This window comes from Caretta caretta, chromosome 3 (genome assembly GCF_965140235.1).
Source record: "Caretta caretta isolate rCarCar2 chromosome 3, rCarCar1.hap1, whole genome shotgun sequence".
In the NCBI taxonomy this organism is placed as follows: Eukaryota; Metazoa; Chordata; order Testudines; family Cheloniidae; genus Caretta; species Caretta caretta.
Window position 1 is genome coordinate 16,800,548 of NC_134208.1, and position 16,484 is coordinate 16,817,031.

The window sequence follows — 16,484 nt, forward strand, 5'->3', positions numbered from 1 at the left end:
GTAGCTTGACCAAAAGGAGGGATTGTGAAAGTAGAATGAATCATATTGAAATTATAATTCATTAAAGAAATGCTGCTTGAAAGGTTTGTTGAAATATAGTTGTCAAGAAGAGAAACATTAAGGCGTGTGAGACAATGGGTTCTCAAACTAATTAACTTAGAGCTCCTACTGAGCTAGGAGATTGGTAAACGTTAGTATGCAAATAAGATATGTATGTATATTTGTCAGTTTCTGCTTCCTTTTATCTCCTATGTTAAATTGGCTTTGGCTTATCTGTATAAATAAGTTAGCTTAAGCTTTTGCAGGGGGCTCACATATATCTGGGTGCATTGGCAAAGCGCTTTGCTAATAAACAGAGTGGTCTGACAAATTCATTGAGTCTTGAATCTGACTTTGACACAGGTTTAATACTGGTTTCAGAGTAACAGCCGTGTTAGTCTGTATTCGCAAAAAGAAAAGGAGTACTTGTGGCACCTTAGAGACTAACCAATTTATTTGAGCATAAGCTTTTGTGAGCTACAGCTCACTTCATCGGATGCATACTGTGGAAAGTGTAGAAGATCTTATTATATACGCACAAAGCATGAAAAAATACCTCCTCCCACCCCACTCTCCTGCTGGTAATAGCTTATCTAAAGTGACCACTCTCCTTACAATGTGTATGATAATCAAGGTGGGCCATTTTCAGCACAAATCCAGGGTTTAACAAGAATGTCTGGGGGGGGGGGGAGGAAAAAACAAGGGGAAATAGGGTACCTTGCATAATGACTAAGCCACTCCCAGTCTCTATTCAAGCCTAAGTTAATTGTATCTAATTTGCAAATGAATTCCAATTCAGCAGTTTCTCGCTGGAGTCTGGATTTGAAGTTTTTTTGTTGTAAAATAGCGACTTTCATGATAGAGATCTTGTAGGTGTCTGTCTCTGTCTGAGGGGTTGGAGCAAATGCAGTTGTATCGCAGAGCTTGGCTGTAGACGATGGATCGTGTGGTGTGGTCAGGGTGAAAGCTGGAGGCATGTAGGTAGGAATAGCGGTCAGTAGGTTTCCGGTATAGGGTGGTGTTTATGTGACCATCGTTTATTAGCACTGTAGTGTCCAGGAAGTGGATCTCGTGTGTGGACTGGACCAGGCTGAGGTTGATGGTGGGATGGAAATTGTTGAAATCATTGTGGAATTCCTCAAGGGCTTCTTTTCCAAAGAAAAGAACAAAGAATGTTATGCCATTGTGTATGCTCTGAAGAAGCTGCGCCCATATATTTGGGGACGGCGGTTCCATCTTCAGACTGACCACGCTGCACTGAAGTGGCTTCACGCAGTCAGAGATTAACAAACAACTTCTTCTGTGGGGTTTAGCTCTTCAAGACTGTAATTTTGAAATACAACGCATTTCAGGAGCCTCTAACAAAGTGGCTGATGCACTCTCCTGGGAAGGTTTCCCAGAATCAGCTGGGTAAAAATGTCCCTGCATTCTAAGTCGTCGTAGTCCTTGAAATGTAAAAAGTACTGTATAGTTCTTCATGTAATTATTATTAAAATTAGAGGTGCATGTATCTTATTAATTCTGTTTCCTAAACCTCCAGGAAGAAATCCCAGCCGGTGTGGATCCGACCTGAACCAGGCTGGCCAGCACCATCTGTGATTTGGGGGGCATGTGATAAATGAACCGGGGGGGGGGAGGGTAGCTCCCTTTTATGGACCCAGCCAACCAGTTATCTGTAAAATCCTTCTTTCTAGCTGTTCTCTACTTGCTTTAGCTGTAAAGGGTTAAAAAGTCCACTAGGTAAAGAAAAGAAAGTGGGCACCTGACCAAAAGAGCCAATGGGAAGGCTAAAACTTTTTAAAATTGGGAAATAAACTTTCCCTTTGTCGGTTGTTCTCTCTGGGCTGCCGGGACACGGAGCAGCCATGCTATAAGCAGGAATGCTGTGTAAGGTTTGAACCAGGTATGAAAAATTATTTTCCATACCTAGGAGGAGTCATTGGGCTAGGGAATGTTTAGTTAGACACAATCAGGTTATTTTTTATTTTGGTTTGTGGATCTCCTCTGTGCTAATCCCAGATGCTTTTGTTTGCTTGTAACCTTTAAGCTGAACCCCCAAGAAAGCTATTTTGGGTGCTTGATTTTTTGGAATTGCTCTTTTAAAATCTAGAGGAACTTTATTTAAAAGAATAAAATACTACCCCAAATTCAGAGATTTCTGATTCTGATATGGCATGGTTTGGAAATTACAGTTCTTCTGTTAAGACTACTTTTCATTCCTAGAGTATCAGATTCTGCACAGATGTTCAGAAATTGCATGTATGCTGGAAACAGAGAGGTTCTAGTGATAAAGGTGGGGATATTTCAAATATTTTCTTTCTTTTTGTTTTTTAATAAAATTTACCTTTTTAAAGAACAGGATTGGATTTTTGTTGTCCTAAGATGTTTGTGCATATGCTGTTTGATTAGCTGGGAGCAACAGCTAATTTCCTTTTTCTTCTTTCTCAGCTCTTTCCCCGGGGAGGGGAGGAGGTTTAAAGGACTTGAGGGTACCCCACAGGGAGGAATTCCCAAGTGCTTCTTCCTGGGTCCAAGGGTGGTGGTGTGTGTGTTTTTTTTTTTCTCTTTTTGTTTTTTTGCATTTGGGTGGTGGCAGTGTTTACCAAGCCAAGGTCAGAGAAAAGCTGTAACCCTGGGAGTTTAGTACAAGCCTGGAGTGGCAAGTATTATTTTTTAGAATCCTTGCGGGCCCCCACTTTCTGCACTTGGAGTCACAGAGTGAGGATTCAGCCTTGACAGTAGCTACTGCTGAATAGGCAGGCAGGCAAACAGGAGGGTTCACGGAATAGGACAGGGAGCTTTTACCCACAAAAAAAATTATGAGCATTGATTTCAGTTTGATTTTTGTGAATAACGCTTCCAACAGGAAGTGAAGAGAGTCTCCTTGATGTGAAAGCCGTGTCCTTTTCATATTATCCCTGGAGAGCCTCAGTGTCTCTCCATCTGAGTAGCTCTGCTGGATTTTCATGACATGGAAGTCTGCATATATTTCCAGCTGGATCTGTGTGTAATGTGTTTAGTGAAATAGTATTTCAATATATAAACAAGACTCATGCCCCCATTTAAGGATTCAACTGATATCACTTAGTAAATAAGTGTGCATTGCTTCAACTATTTTTCTGTTATTTTAAGTACTACATCTAATTCTACAGCACTGGTTGCTGAATTCAGTAGTGGAGGTGATAACCATTCAGTGACCATTCAGTGCTGATGTTACATGCAAGAGTTTCTCTTTATATTTTCTAGTAGCTTGTCAGGAACTACTGAGCATGTAATAAACTTTCAGGGTGCATATTTACTTTATTCAAAGTAGTAATTCTTTTTACAAATGAAAGCACTATAGTGTTTAAGTGATCTGATTCACTGGATTAATTGCTGAAAAAATTGAGTCTCTTCTGTCAAAAAATGTTAGTTCTTATTTATAGAGCTCTCTTGTGCCATCAGATTAGGCCTATGGCTTCACTGCAGGGCTGTTTCCAAATTAGATCTTAAACATTTTATATTGGGTAGGAACTTGGCAATCTAAATGTTCAGAGAATCTATGCAGAAACATGCTTATATTAGCTCATCTTCTCTTTCCTCCTGTTTATTTTATACGTTGCATCTTGTCATTAACCAAGACTGTAAGTTCTTTGGGGCAGGGACTCTCTCTCTTATTGAATGGTTTATAAAATACCCTGCACCATGGGTCCATGATTGAGGACTATAGGAACTGCTATAATATAAATGGTAAAAAGAATAGGTGATACTGAAAATATTTTAAAAATCTTCTTCTTCACAATTTACTTTGAAATACTGACAAAGCACAAATATGTTGTAATGCAGCTTTTATATTGATTTTCCCAGATTTCAGAGCATGCAGTTGTTTTTGTATAGAGATTGGAGTAGTTGACCAGAATTCAGGACACCTGGTTTCTTTTCCTGCTTCTGGACTCTCTGGGTACCTCAGTTTACCTATCTGTTAATTCCATACAACATCTAACTTATAAGGGTGTAGGGAGGATTCATGTTAAAAGCATCTTGAGATGCTTGGATGACAGATGATGTATAACTGGAAAGTGTTTTCTCTGTTACACCATGGAAAACGAGTACTTGAGTCTACAATAGACTAGGGAATGTCTCAGAAGGAATCCTATGATCTTTCAGCTAACTTAAATTACCCCTCAGTTTTGTAAATCTGTTCTGCCTTCTCTTTTTTTTTTACCAGGAAGTTAAGAAGGACCCTGAACCTAAGGATGATGGTTTGCCAATCAAGAGGGAGAGGCATGGAACTGTAGCAAGCCTTGTGCAGCGCATGAGCACCTACGGTCTTCCAGCAGGAGGATTTCAACCCCATCCTCAATCCAAAAGCTTCAAAAAGAGTATGTAGCTCCCCCTTTCCTTGCATTATATAAGGTACCTAAGATCAATGGCTTATAATACTTGTTTTCTCACCACTTTTACTCAGTGTTGCTTGAAATTTTTTTTTTAGGGCCTATGAAGACCTGGGCGATGGGTGGGGCACTCCACTGCAGTCACTGTAGGTTTATATCTGAGCAGAACTTGGCCCTCTGACTTCATTGTGGTTCCATGGATGTAGCTGTGCTATATTGAGGACTGTATCGGAACTGCAAACTATCACTTTAAGAGTCGGGTGGTGGGAGGAGGAGGAGGGGAGTGACAGGTTTCATGGTCCTGCTCACCAGCTAGAGGGCTCTGTAGGGAAGGCGTACCCTAGTCAAATTCTGCCTGCAGATATGTGCAAAACGTTTATATTGCATTCTGTAGAAGCCCTGTGCACTCGCATCTGAGAGCAGAGTTTGGCCCACTGTAAAATGCAGAAGTTACAGAATGTTTTGTTCACCATAAAATTCCACCGAAGAAAGGACTTTGCTGTTCTGCCATTTTGCAGTTCTCTGGGTGAAGCTCTGAGTGCAGCAACATAATACCTGGAGTGCAGGGTGGTTCACTGGCATTGTCGGGTGGTGGTCATCCTGCATCTTTTAGGCCATTTTGAACACTGAACACTATGATCTCTTATCTGCAGAAGGAGGCAGGAGAAATCAGCCAAATTTGTGATGTCATCTCCTTTGTTAGAGGGTCAGTTCTGTCTGAGCAATCAAAAATTCATTTTCCTATCTCGAGTAAAGGAAACATGTCTGTTCAGTGGAGCTCTTAGCTCGATTTTCTTTTAATATTTTATGTACCTTGTCCTGCGTTGAGTGGTACTAAAAATCATTTTTATGGCATTGTGAGTTTGCATAGTGCTGTACAAACAGTTATGTTCCCAGTTATGTTCCCTTCCCTAAAGAATTTATAATCTAAGATAGAAGAGACAAATGCAAGACACTCGTCAGCAGTTAAGTTAGGGGAGGGTGCAAGTATTAGACGTCAGATATGATTAATATCTGCTTTCCTGGTCCATTGAGCATCTGTTCCAAGAACACTTCGGAAAGTAAGGTTAAAACTGCTTTCAATAGAACCCTAATGCATTTCTAGATCTGTACAACCTTGAGATGCTTCCAGAGGCTTGACTCTCACCATAATGAAGGGAGAGTGCCTTACAAAGCGTGAGACATTTATGAGAGATAATTTAGATCAGAAGGAAATGTTTATAGCTGTTTCCATAGTAGCCAGCATAGAGCCTGTTGTTCTTGACCAGACTCCAAAATCCTTGCTGGAAGTGCTGTTGTATCCTGGAAATCTTTTTAGAGAAGCTCTGTCTCACATCCTGAAGTCTCTGAGAATTCCAGGCTTCTGCTGATACTTAAGAAATGTTTCTAGGGTCATTTCTTTTGAGAATCCAAGGTTTTCTGACAGGATAGCAGATTGTCACTCTCTGGTTCATTCAGATTTCTTCTGTTTGGTAAAATTGCTAAATCCTGCATCTCCTCAACTGACACCTCTTTGAAGACTCATTGAAGAGTGTTCTCTCTCTCAAGAAGTCTAAGGAGGCCTTTTTCTGATAGTAAAGGAGACCACAGGGTTCTCTGCAGTACAGATGTGACTTCATCTTGTGACTTCATATCCCTTGGGTTGTAGACACTGTCTCCTGTGCTAATTAACTCAAGCCGAGTAGTATTACATGGCAAAACTCCTTTCTCCTTTCACTCTAACATGCATTCTATCAAATTGCAAGTAATCCCAAAAACTAATTTGTGGGCAGAACACTTAATCTCAGTCCGTTTCCCCCCTGATTTTGGAGAATTTTTCAGATGGTTTAATATGAGGTGTCATTCGAGGTAGTTTTGGAACAAATTGAAAAACTCAACAGTAATAAGTCACCAGGACCAGATGGTATTCACCCAAGGGTTCTGAAGGAACTCAAATATGAAATTGCAGAACTACTAACTGTAGTCTGTACCCTATCATTTAAATCAACTTCTGTACCAAATGACTGGAGGATAACTAATGTGACGCCAACTTTTATAAAGGGCTCCAGAGATGATCCTGGCAATTACAGGCCAGTAAGCCCGACTTCAGTACCAGGCAAATTGTTTGAAACTATAGTAAAGAACAAAGTTGTCAGACACATAGATGAACATCATTTGTTGGACATTACATTGTTTTTGTAAAGAGAAATCATGCCTCACCAATCTACTGGAATTCTTTGAGGGGGTCAACAAGCATGTGGACAAGAGGGAATCTAGTGGGTATAGTGTACTTAGATTTTCAGGGAGCCTTTGACAAGGTCCCTCTCCAAAGGCTCTTACTCAAAGTAAACTGTCATGGGATAAGAGGGAAGGTCCTTTCATGGACTGGTCACTGGTTAAAAGATAGGAAACAAAGGGTAGGAATAAATGGTCAGCTCTCAGAATGGAGAGAGGTAAATAGTTCTGTCCTTCAGGGGTCTGTACTGGGACAAGTCCTGTTCAGCATATTCATAAATGATCTGGAAAAAGGGGTAAGCAGTGAGGTAGCAACATTTTCAGATGATTCAAAACTATGCAGTCTGCTTGGGACTTAACTATCTTGAGAAGAGCTACAAAAGCATCTCATAAAACTGGGTGACGGGCCAACAAAATGGCAGATAAAATTCAGTGTTGATAAATGCAAAGTAATGCACATTGAAAAACATAATCCTAACTGTACATATAAAATGATAGGGTCTAAATTAGCAGTTACCACTCAAGAAAGAGATCTTGGAGTCATTGTGGATAGTTCTCTGAAAAATCCACTCAGTGTGTAGCGGCAGTCAAAAAAGTGAACAGAATGTTGGGAATCATTAAGAAGGTGGTAGGCCCACATCTTGACTACTGTATGCAGATGTGGTCGCCCCGTCTCAAAAAAGGTATATTGGAAAAGGTTCAGAAAAGGGCAACAAAAATGAGCAGGGGTATGGAACGGCTGCCATATGAGGAAAGATTAATAAGACTGGAACTTTTCAGCTTGGAAAAGAGACGACTAAGGGGCGATATGATAGAGGTCTATAAAATCATGACTGGGGTGGAGAAAGTAAATAAGGAAGTGTTGTTTACTCCTTCTCATAACACAAGAACTGGTGGTCACCAAATGAAATGAATAGGCAGCAGGTTTAAAACAGGCAAAAGGAAGTATTTTTTTCACACAATGCGCAGTCAACCTGTGGAACTCCTTACTAGAGAATGTTGTGAAGGCCAAGACTACAACAGAGTTCAAAAAAGAACTAGGTAAGTTCATGGAGGATAGGTTCATCAATGTCTTTTAGCCAGGATGGGTAGGAATGGTGTCCCTAACCTCTATTTGCCAGAAGCTGGGAATGGGTGATAGAGTGGATCACTTGATTACCTTTTCTTTCATTCTCTCTGGGGCACCTGGCATTGGCCACTGTCAGAAGGCAGAATACTGGGCTAGGTGGATCTTTGGTCTGACCCAGTATGGCCATTTTTATGTTCTTATATTTTGTAGTTTTCAAGGCCTCTAGTAGCTTCCACAGATGCTGGGCCTGAAAGAGACAAAAATGTTAGGTTTCTTTTCCACGTTGACTCTTTGACCTCTGTAAGAATTCATCTTCACTTTCTCGTCAACTTATCCCATTGCAGATTTTTGTTTGTGTCTTCTGGGCACAAATGCTGGAGGTTCAGTGCCCTCCTTTTTTGCCTTAACACAACTCTCAAAGGTATTGGCAGCTGAACTTGAAAAGGAAGGTGTCAAGGCTCATTCCCCACTCTGGCAGTATGAGTCCAGAAGGTGGGGGCCCGCAAGGATTCTAAAAATAAATACTTGCCACTCCAGGCTTGTATTAAATTCCCAAGGTTACAGCTTTTCTCTGACCTTGGCTTGGTAAACGCTGCCACCACCCAAGTGAAAAACTGCCTCTTGCAAATCCTGGAAAAACTCACTTGGGAAGATTTCCCTGGGGCCCCTCAGCTTTTCCACCCCTCCCTTGTGGAAGCAGAGAAAGAAGACAAACAAACCCAGCTGTTGCCACCAGCTAATTGAAAAACACAGGCACAGACCTTTTAAAATACAAAACTAATCAGGTTCTTAAACGTAAATTTTATTTAAAAAAAAAAAAGAAGAAAGGAAACACATCTGGAAAGTCAGGCTATTGCTAGATTTTTATAGAGTAACTGAAAAGGGGTTAAACACCAGGAATGGCTCCCAGGGGCCCAGCTTTACATTACAAAAGAAAACAAACAAAAATACCTGAGCTTAGCACAGAGGAAATCCACAAGCCGAAATAAAGAAACAAACCTGATCGCATCTATCTAAACATTCCCTGTCCCAATGAATCCTTCTAGGTATGGGAGATGATTTTTCATACCTGGTCCAAACTTTATACTACATTCCTGCTGCCCCTGTCTCTTCAGCCAAGAGAGAAGAACAGAGGGACAAAGGGAAAGCTTTTTTCCCATTTTAAAAAGTTCTAGCCTTCCATTGGCTCTTTCGGTCAGGTGCCCACTCCCTTTACTTTACCTGGGGGACTTTTTTAAGCCTTTACAGGTAAAGCAAGCAGAGAACAGACATCAAGAGGGACTTTATAGCTAACTGGACAGCTGGGTGTCCATAAAAGGGAGCTTTCCCACTCCCCTTCATTTATCACGGAGGGGCATTCTCATTACCCATAGAGGAAGCAGTGGTTCATTCGGGCAAGGCTGTTTTGCTATAATCTGGGCCTTGAGCAAAGGTGAAGATTTATTGGATGCTCATGGCTGCATTGCAAGATTAAGAGCTTATTAACTGCTGTCTCAGAACATGTCTGGTAGGACTACTGATCCAGTGGTTGGGGGAAGGCAGTAGATGTGATATGCCTTGATGTTAGTAAGGCTTTTTGGCACAGTTCCGCATGACATTCTCAGAAGTAAACTAGGGAAATGTTGTCTAGATAAAATTACTGTAGGGTGGATACACAAATGTAAAGACCATACTCAGAGTAGTTGTCAATGGGTTGCTGTCAAATTGGGAGGGCATATCTAGTGGGCTCCCACAGGGGTCATTCCTGGGTCCAGTACTCTTCAATATATATTCATTAATGAGTTGGACAGTGGAGTGGAGAGTGTGATTATAAAATTTTCAGATGACACCAAACTTGGAGGGGTTGCAAGCACCTGGGAGAACAGATTTAAAATTCAGAATGACCTGGACAAATTGGAGAATTGGTCTGTGTTCAACATGATGAAATTCAATAAAGACTAGTGCAGAATACTTCACTTAAGATGGAAAATCAATGCACAGCTACAAATGGGAAATCACTAACTAGGTGGCAGTACTGCTGTAAAGGATCTGGGGGTTATAGTGGACCATAAACTGAATATGAGTTGTCAGTGTCATGCAGCTGCAAAAAAAGCTAATATGATTCTGGGATGTGCGACGGGGTGCTCCAGTCCACTAGGATGGCACCTCCTCCTGGTCACTCTCAGGAATAGCTCGTCAGGTCAACACCCCTTCCCGTGGTTGCATGCAGTCTCTCCGCTTCTCTCTCTGGGTCTGCAGTCCTTCTCTCGCTTCACAAACTTCTGCTGCTTCTTCGTGAATCATCCCTCTATGCGTTTTCCCCTTCTGGGGTATTGAAGAATTCAGTCAGTCATCCTAAGCAGTCTTCCCATTCACTGACGCATAGTGCCAATCCCTCAGTGGCTGGCAGGGGAACCCGGGCCTTCCTTCTACTCTGGGATCCTCTAGCAAGTAGTTAAGGGCCTGTTCCCTCTTAGGTAAAGGCAGTAAGACCTGAGTCCTATGCTACCTTCCTGGCTTCCCCCCTCTCTGGGTTTCTGGCCCAAACACACCTCCCTTCTCCTAGGAAGTGACTGCAGAGTTTCCCAGCAGCCCCCTTTCAGCTTCCAGTTTTCTGTCGTTGTAAAGCCCAGCTCAGATCAGTCCTCCCCAGCTGGGCTCCCTCACTCAGTCTGGGGATTCGGCTGACCAAGTTTTTTATATTACACTGACTGACCAAGAGAATATGAATTCATAATATGTTAATATACTGTTGGCCTGTCAACTGGCAATGCCTCCTAAGAAGTGGGTCAGCACATGTGTGTAGAAATTGCACTGAAAAGCTGGTTTACTTGTCTTCTCCATGACATATTTGGTGCAACTTCTATTCAATAAAACAGAGGACCAGCCTGTGATGTAATCATTCTAGGTTTCCACAGATTATCTGGGAAGTCTCTTACTAAGACTGTGAAATAACAAAATTGGCAATCCATGTATTTCCATTTCTTGCTCCTTCCACTGTTAAAGAAATCCAGAGAACACCCAATTTGTTGTCTGCTAAGTTTAAACAGCTGTAGAGATGCTATAGCATTCTTCTTGGATCCCATGATCTCTGCGAACTGATGAATCTAAAATTTATGGTTTCTGAAGGTTTGTCCTTGAACCAGCAATCATCTGTATTGTGAGATTGTGCCTCTAGCAAAAGCACAGGTTTATTTTAGTGTTGTCTGTATTGTGCTTTCTGCCTAGCCCTCGGTTTATTTATTGCATAGGTTACATGATACTCTTTCCGCTCCCTGACATCTTTAGTAGCTGTCTCAAATGATACTACAATTTCTTGTGCATATTTTAGGGTCAAATTAGCTTCAGTCAGTAGATGGTTTTTGTATTGCTTCATTTTGTGTACCACCTGCTAACCAGTCCCTTAATGCATCACTTAAACTATCAATGCTCTGTTAATTTCCTTAATCCAGCCAGATATTCAGAAATTTTCATTTTCTTTTTGGTTCCATATACAAAAATGAACATAATCTGAAGTCATTAGTGGCTTTAGGGGTGGGTGATTTTGTAGAATTTCCACACTCGGTAAGTGTTTTCTCTGGATTCAATAGGAGCTTTTAACTATGCAGCAGGTTATAAATTGAAGTCTTTGATACACTCTGTGAAATGGACACTCTCTTCTCATCCGTTTTTACTGTTAACTGTAATATACAATTCCAATCTCTATGTAGGTGGGCCAGTCCTTTACTGAGCTATCAAACAAGTCCATTTTCCCCAAATAGCTAGGAAGTTTTAACCTTTTTTTCCCTCAAAATCAGCAGTCTACTCAGTTGAAGTGGCACCAGGCTGAAATTTCCTTTCTGTTTCCCTAGCCCTCTGCAGTCACTCTGTTTCATTTGTATTGCTGCATCAGGATTCCATCTTCAATGCCAATTGTTGTTTGGGAAAGTAACTTGATGTCACAAAACTTTGCGAATGTCAGGCAGGTTCTTCAGCAGGAGAGGCCAGAACAGCACTAAATAACTGCTAAGAGTTAAAAACTCAAAACTTTCTTTTATCACAGCAATTTCCAGCACAGACAATTTTGCTTGTTCCATTAAAGAACTGTACGTTACTGCAACAGGGAGGCCTGGGACTAGCTAGCCTTGTTCAGTCAGCCCTGTCTGTGCCATAATTAGCTGCCCTGTCCCCCCTGGAAGAGCTGGACTAATTGGGGTCAGATGATAGCCTGATAAACACCTGGGCCTAATAAGGTCTGAGAAAACCCAGTTTGGGAGGAAGAACTACAGAGAGCTAACTGGGCTTCTGTGGACAGCCCTAAAGCAGGGTTTAGGGGACTCCAGAGAAGCAGCTTGGGAGTCTTTGCTATATTCCAAAGTGCGGAGACTCACAGAAGGCAGGCTGAAGAGGAGCCCAAGTGGGGCAAAAGTAACTTTTGGGTTTTTTGGTCTTTTGTTACTCCAAAAGGAGATTGAACTCTGAGAGTGACCCAGCCAGAGGGTTGAGTCACCTGAATCCCTGGGAGAAACAGACTGCCTTGAGCATCTGAATGAGCTTCTCTCCAGGAGCAGAATATGAATGTTCTGTGTAAGCTTGACAAAGAAGCATTCTTAAGGAAGCTTGGAAACTGGTCTCTTTGAGCACAAGGCAGAAACGTGGTGTAATTTCCTCTTGATTTAGACGTCCTCAAGAAAATTGGTCACGAACTTGAGTCAGCATCTGAGGGAACTTCAGACCCACTTTTGGGACTGCTTCCCTCATGACCTTTTAGAGAAGAAAGATCACTAACTTAGTCCAAAATGTGGCTGACTCAGCAGCATTAGTAAGCCGTTGCAGGGCAGATAAAGAGCTCTTTCCTGTGACGAGATCCTGCTTGGGGCCATATTATTAAAAGATGCTCTACTGTATTGAGTTAAAATATTTTTGAAATTGAGCGAAGTATCATCAAAATTAGTATCTTCCATCCCTGGAAGACTTAATACATGTGAATATTGGGTGTGGCTATAAATTGCTAGAATAAAATCTGTCCATGCCCCTGCAGGGGCTGGATCAGAGGCTGGAGCCAGGTCGGGCCTGTGGCCGGGGTTGCAGGCCTTGCTGCGGTTGGGCTGGAGCAGAGCACAGCTGGGTGGTGATCCCTCCCAACCTCTCATGGGGGCTAACCTGGGCCCCACTCCGCCACCTTCAACGTTCCTTCATGCCCCCTTGAGGGGGCATTCTCCACAGTTTTGGGACCACTGTTCTAGGTGAACCATAATTATGAAATTACATGAAGTACTAGTACATCACCAGAACACCACAAGCTGCTTATGTTCCAATTAGCCTCTCCAGCCTGTCCCTTTAAGTGGAGTGGTGGAACCATGTTGCATTTGACCACATATTCAGCCAGTTTTTGAATTCTTGCTGGCCTCTGTTCCTGACCCAAGGAGCCCACAAAGCATGCATAGGCACATCCCTTCCTCCCACAATGTGAGGAAGGGCAACTGGAGCTGCCTGGAAGATAGCGGAGGGGCAGGAGAGGCCAGTGAGGCCCTTTACACTTTCAATATTCAGTAACACAAGAACACTTCTTGATTGGAATGTATGTGGTGGCTTTTTTTGTTTTTTTTTTTGTAAAACACCCCCTTGCAGTGAAACAAAACCTATTTCTGGCCAGGTGGGTATATTGTCTTGGCAGCAATGGCACAGGATCAGTATGGAAATGGGGCAGATTAGGGAAAATATTTTTAGAAAGTAACCCACAGTATACGGATCTTGAACATATTGCTTGCTGTTTTTCTTATCTATCTTCTGGCTCTTTTAGATTATAAACATGTTTTCCTCTGTATTTGTATGTCCCCTAAGGTGATACATTCTTAATTCTAATTGTGAGTTTGGGGCAGTTCTGTAATCTCAGTGGCAGCTTTTAGATCTTTTCAACTGGTAAAGTGAACTTTAAGGCTTTATTGAAGGCACATAGCTTTTCTCCTCCTGAGATGTAGAACTTGGGGGTAGCCAGTGTAGCAGCTGTGTACTTAAGTAACCAAAAAGCAATGTATATCATGTAAGTAAAGATTGTTGCCCCATGCTTTTTTTATATGTTGTCTTAAATTTTGGCGTCTGTGTTGGGAACTGTCTCTATGTGTTGACAGCACCCAGCAGTAGTTGGGCAGTACTGGAATACAAATAATAATAAAATCATAGAAATGTAGGGCTGGAAGGGACCTCGAGAGGCCTCGAAGGGACCTCATAGTCCATTCCATTCTACTGAGGCAGGACCAAGTATACATAGACAATCCTCGACAGGTGTTTGTCTAACCTGTCCTTAAAAACCTTCTATGATAGGGTTTCCACAATCTTCCTTGGTAACCTATATCAGAATTTAACTACCCTTGTAGTGGGAAAGTTTTCCCCAATATCTAACCTAAATCTCCTTTGCTGCGGATTAATCTTATTATTTGTCCTATCTCAGTGGATATGGAGAAGCACTGATCACCATATAATAGCACTTAAGATCTATGAAGATGCTTATCAGGTCCCTCTTTCAGTCGTCTTTTTCTCAAGACTAATCATGCCCAGTTTTTTAACCTTTCCTCAAAGGTCAGATTTTCTAAACCTGTTGTTTTTGTTGCTCTTCCCTGGACACACACAGCAATTTGTCCACATCTTTTTTTTTTTTTTTTTTTTTTAAAGTGTGGTGCCCAAACCTGGACACGGCACTCCAGCTGAAGCACCAGCAGTGCTGAATAAAGCGGGACAGTTACCTCCTGTATCCTACATACAACACTCCTGTTAATACACCCAGAATAAAAATGTTCATTCAAGATGGAAGTTGCCTTGGAAAGTTTACTATCTGCTTATTAGCTGGAAAACTTCTTCTAGAAGTTCTACTTCTAGTGGGATAAGAAGAAACCATCAAGGCTGCTACAGTAGTGTCATTTCAATATTAATCTGGAAAACTCTAACCTTGTGACGTGTACAGATTTGGCTTGTGGTGCTACTGCAAGCTGCTTGAGCTCTCTCTTACCAGGATGCCATCAGTCCTTTAATATTTGCATAGCTGTGTATCTTTTGTCTGTGAAATATCCTGTAGTGGGTTGCCTTTTCTTCCTAGATTCTTTTTGTGCCACTTAATACTGATTGATTAAATGATAGGCTTCATATCCTGATTTACATGCTGGAACTGGGAAAAGTTTTGTACTCCTCAGAGTCCAATGAAACCCATGCCCCCTTTTTTTTTATTATATTCAGGTTCTGAATGTTCAGGCAAAACAAATATTATTACCCCCAAATTAATACCTAACAAGGTATTTTTATTTCATGCAAAGGGTGTCAGCATTTCCTTGCTGTGCAGATCATCTGACATTTTTGTAGGGATGGGTGTTTGCGAGAAAGTGTAGTCATAAAACTTGAGATTCATAAATGTACACCAGAATTACTCCCTATGCCTAGATCAGTGCAGTAGGTAGCTGACAGCTGTTTTGATTGTTGCAGTCTTCTCACAGGAAGTAGCTTGAAAATAATTGAACTGCTTAATCTATGACTCACTTATGTATTAATATGCTGGCAATAGGTAGTACACTGTTTACTCCTTTGTAATTGGCAGAGTGTAAAGCTCAAAAATGGAAGCAGTCAGTATTTGTAAAGGTCTACCTAGCTCAGGGCAAGCTGGATTTATACTGATGTAAATGGACAATTGGAAAACTAGAAACTAAGGAAGTATAGTTAGCTCCTTGGGATGATTTACAGGTGTTGTGTTCAGATATGATCCTTGAAAGATTTGAATATGGAAAAGTACACAATTTATTTTTAGGCAGTTTCATTTTAATTATGTTTTTATAATGTCCCTTCCACCAGAGTTAAAGAAGCGGCAGTGTAAAGTGCTGTTTGAGTATATTCCACAGAACGAGGATGAACTGGAGCTCAAGGTGGGGGATGTTATTGACATTAATGAAGAGGTAAGTTATGTTTATAGAACTAATCCACTCGCATTTGGCCCAAATGAAACCTTTATTTGGCTGAAACATTGCAAAAATGGTGAGGGAGGCATGATTTTCTGTCTCTAAAATTTTTAGTTTAGAGGTTTTCTGTTTTAGGAATAGCAAAATGTTAAATTAACAAAGACCTAGTGTTTAGCAAATACTAGTCTATAAGTTATTCAAGGAATAACATGTACATTAGTAAATCATGTTCCATTACACATTAATTTCCTAAAAATACTTTCTAGTTATGGTTTGTACGTGTGATCTTTGCCTAGAGGTTGTGTTGCTATATGGACTCAAGTTATTTCTGGCAGATCATCTGTAAGTTCACACACAGGAGCCAGGCTTAGATGAGAGTTGCATTATTAGACTAGACTTTTAGGGGTTGTCTTTTCTTGCAAAGTATTGTCTTTTATTCTTGAACCTTTGAACAAATCAAAGTAGCAACAAATGTGTAGTAGATCAAACTTGGCAGCCATTTGCTGAGGAGTGCAGATCATCATGAACACACCACTCCATTGCATTCTCTTTGCATTAGCATACTGAATACAGAGTGCAGTTAAAGAGCTCTGTCTTGATATTGAAAACCTTTCATGACATTGTCCCTACCTACCTGGAAGCTCAACCATATCCTCCCATGATAGCTGCTTTACTCGAACAGTCAAACTTTCAACCTGTAGTGGGGTGGCTTGTGAGTGTGGGAAGAAGGAACTTTCACAGGAACTATAGTATGGAACCTAGGGAAAAGGTAAGCATGACCCCAGAAGCAGCCATTTTCGGACCTAGGTGCAAAATTTATTCTTCAGCTCAACTTTCTCAAATCTGCACGTTTTTCTAGCTATTTCTCCTAAAGTCTATGAAGGAAGGAAG

At 41.3% G+C, this 16,484-nt stretch overlaps 1 protein-coding gene across 2 annotated transcripts in view; it reads left to right on the forward strand.

Annotated features, from left to right (window-relative positions):
* CD2AP (CD2 associated protein) overlaps positions 1-16,484 on the forward strand; it is a 163,268-nt gene that overhangs the window by 72,491 nt on the left and 74,293 nt on the right. For both annotated transcript variants that reach the window (XR_007355981.2, XM_048845674.2), the window contains exons 3-4: positions 4,247-4,400; positions 15,490-15,590. Coding sequence is in view for 1 of the 2 variants with exons in the window: in XM_048845674.2 (XP_048701631.1) it covers positions 4,247-4,400; positions 15,490-15,590 (255 nt within the window). In the remaining variant the exon portion in view is untranslated. The remainder of the gene's footprint in view (positions 1-4,246; positions 4,401-15,489; positions 15,591-16,484) is intronic.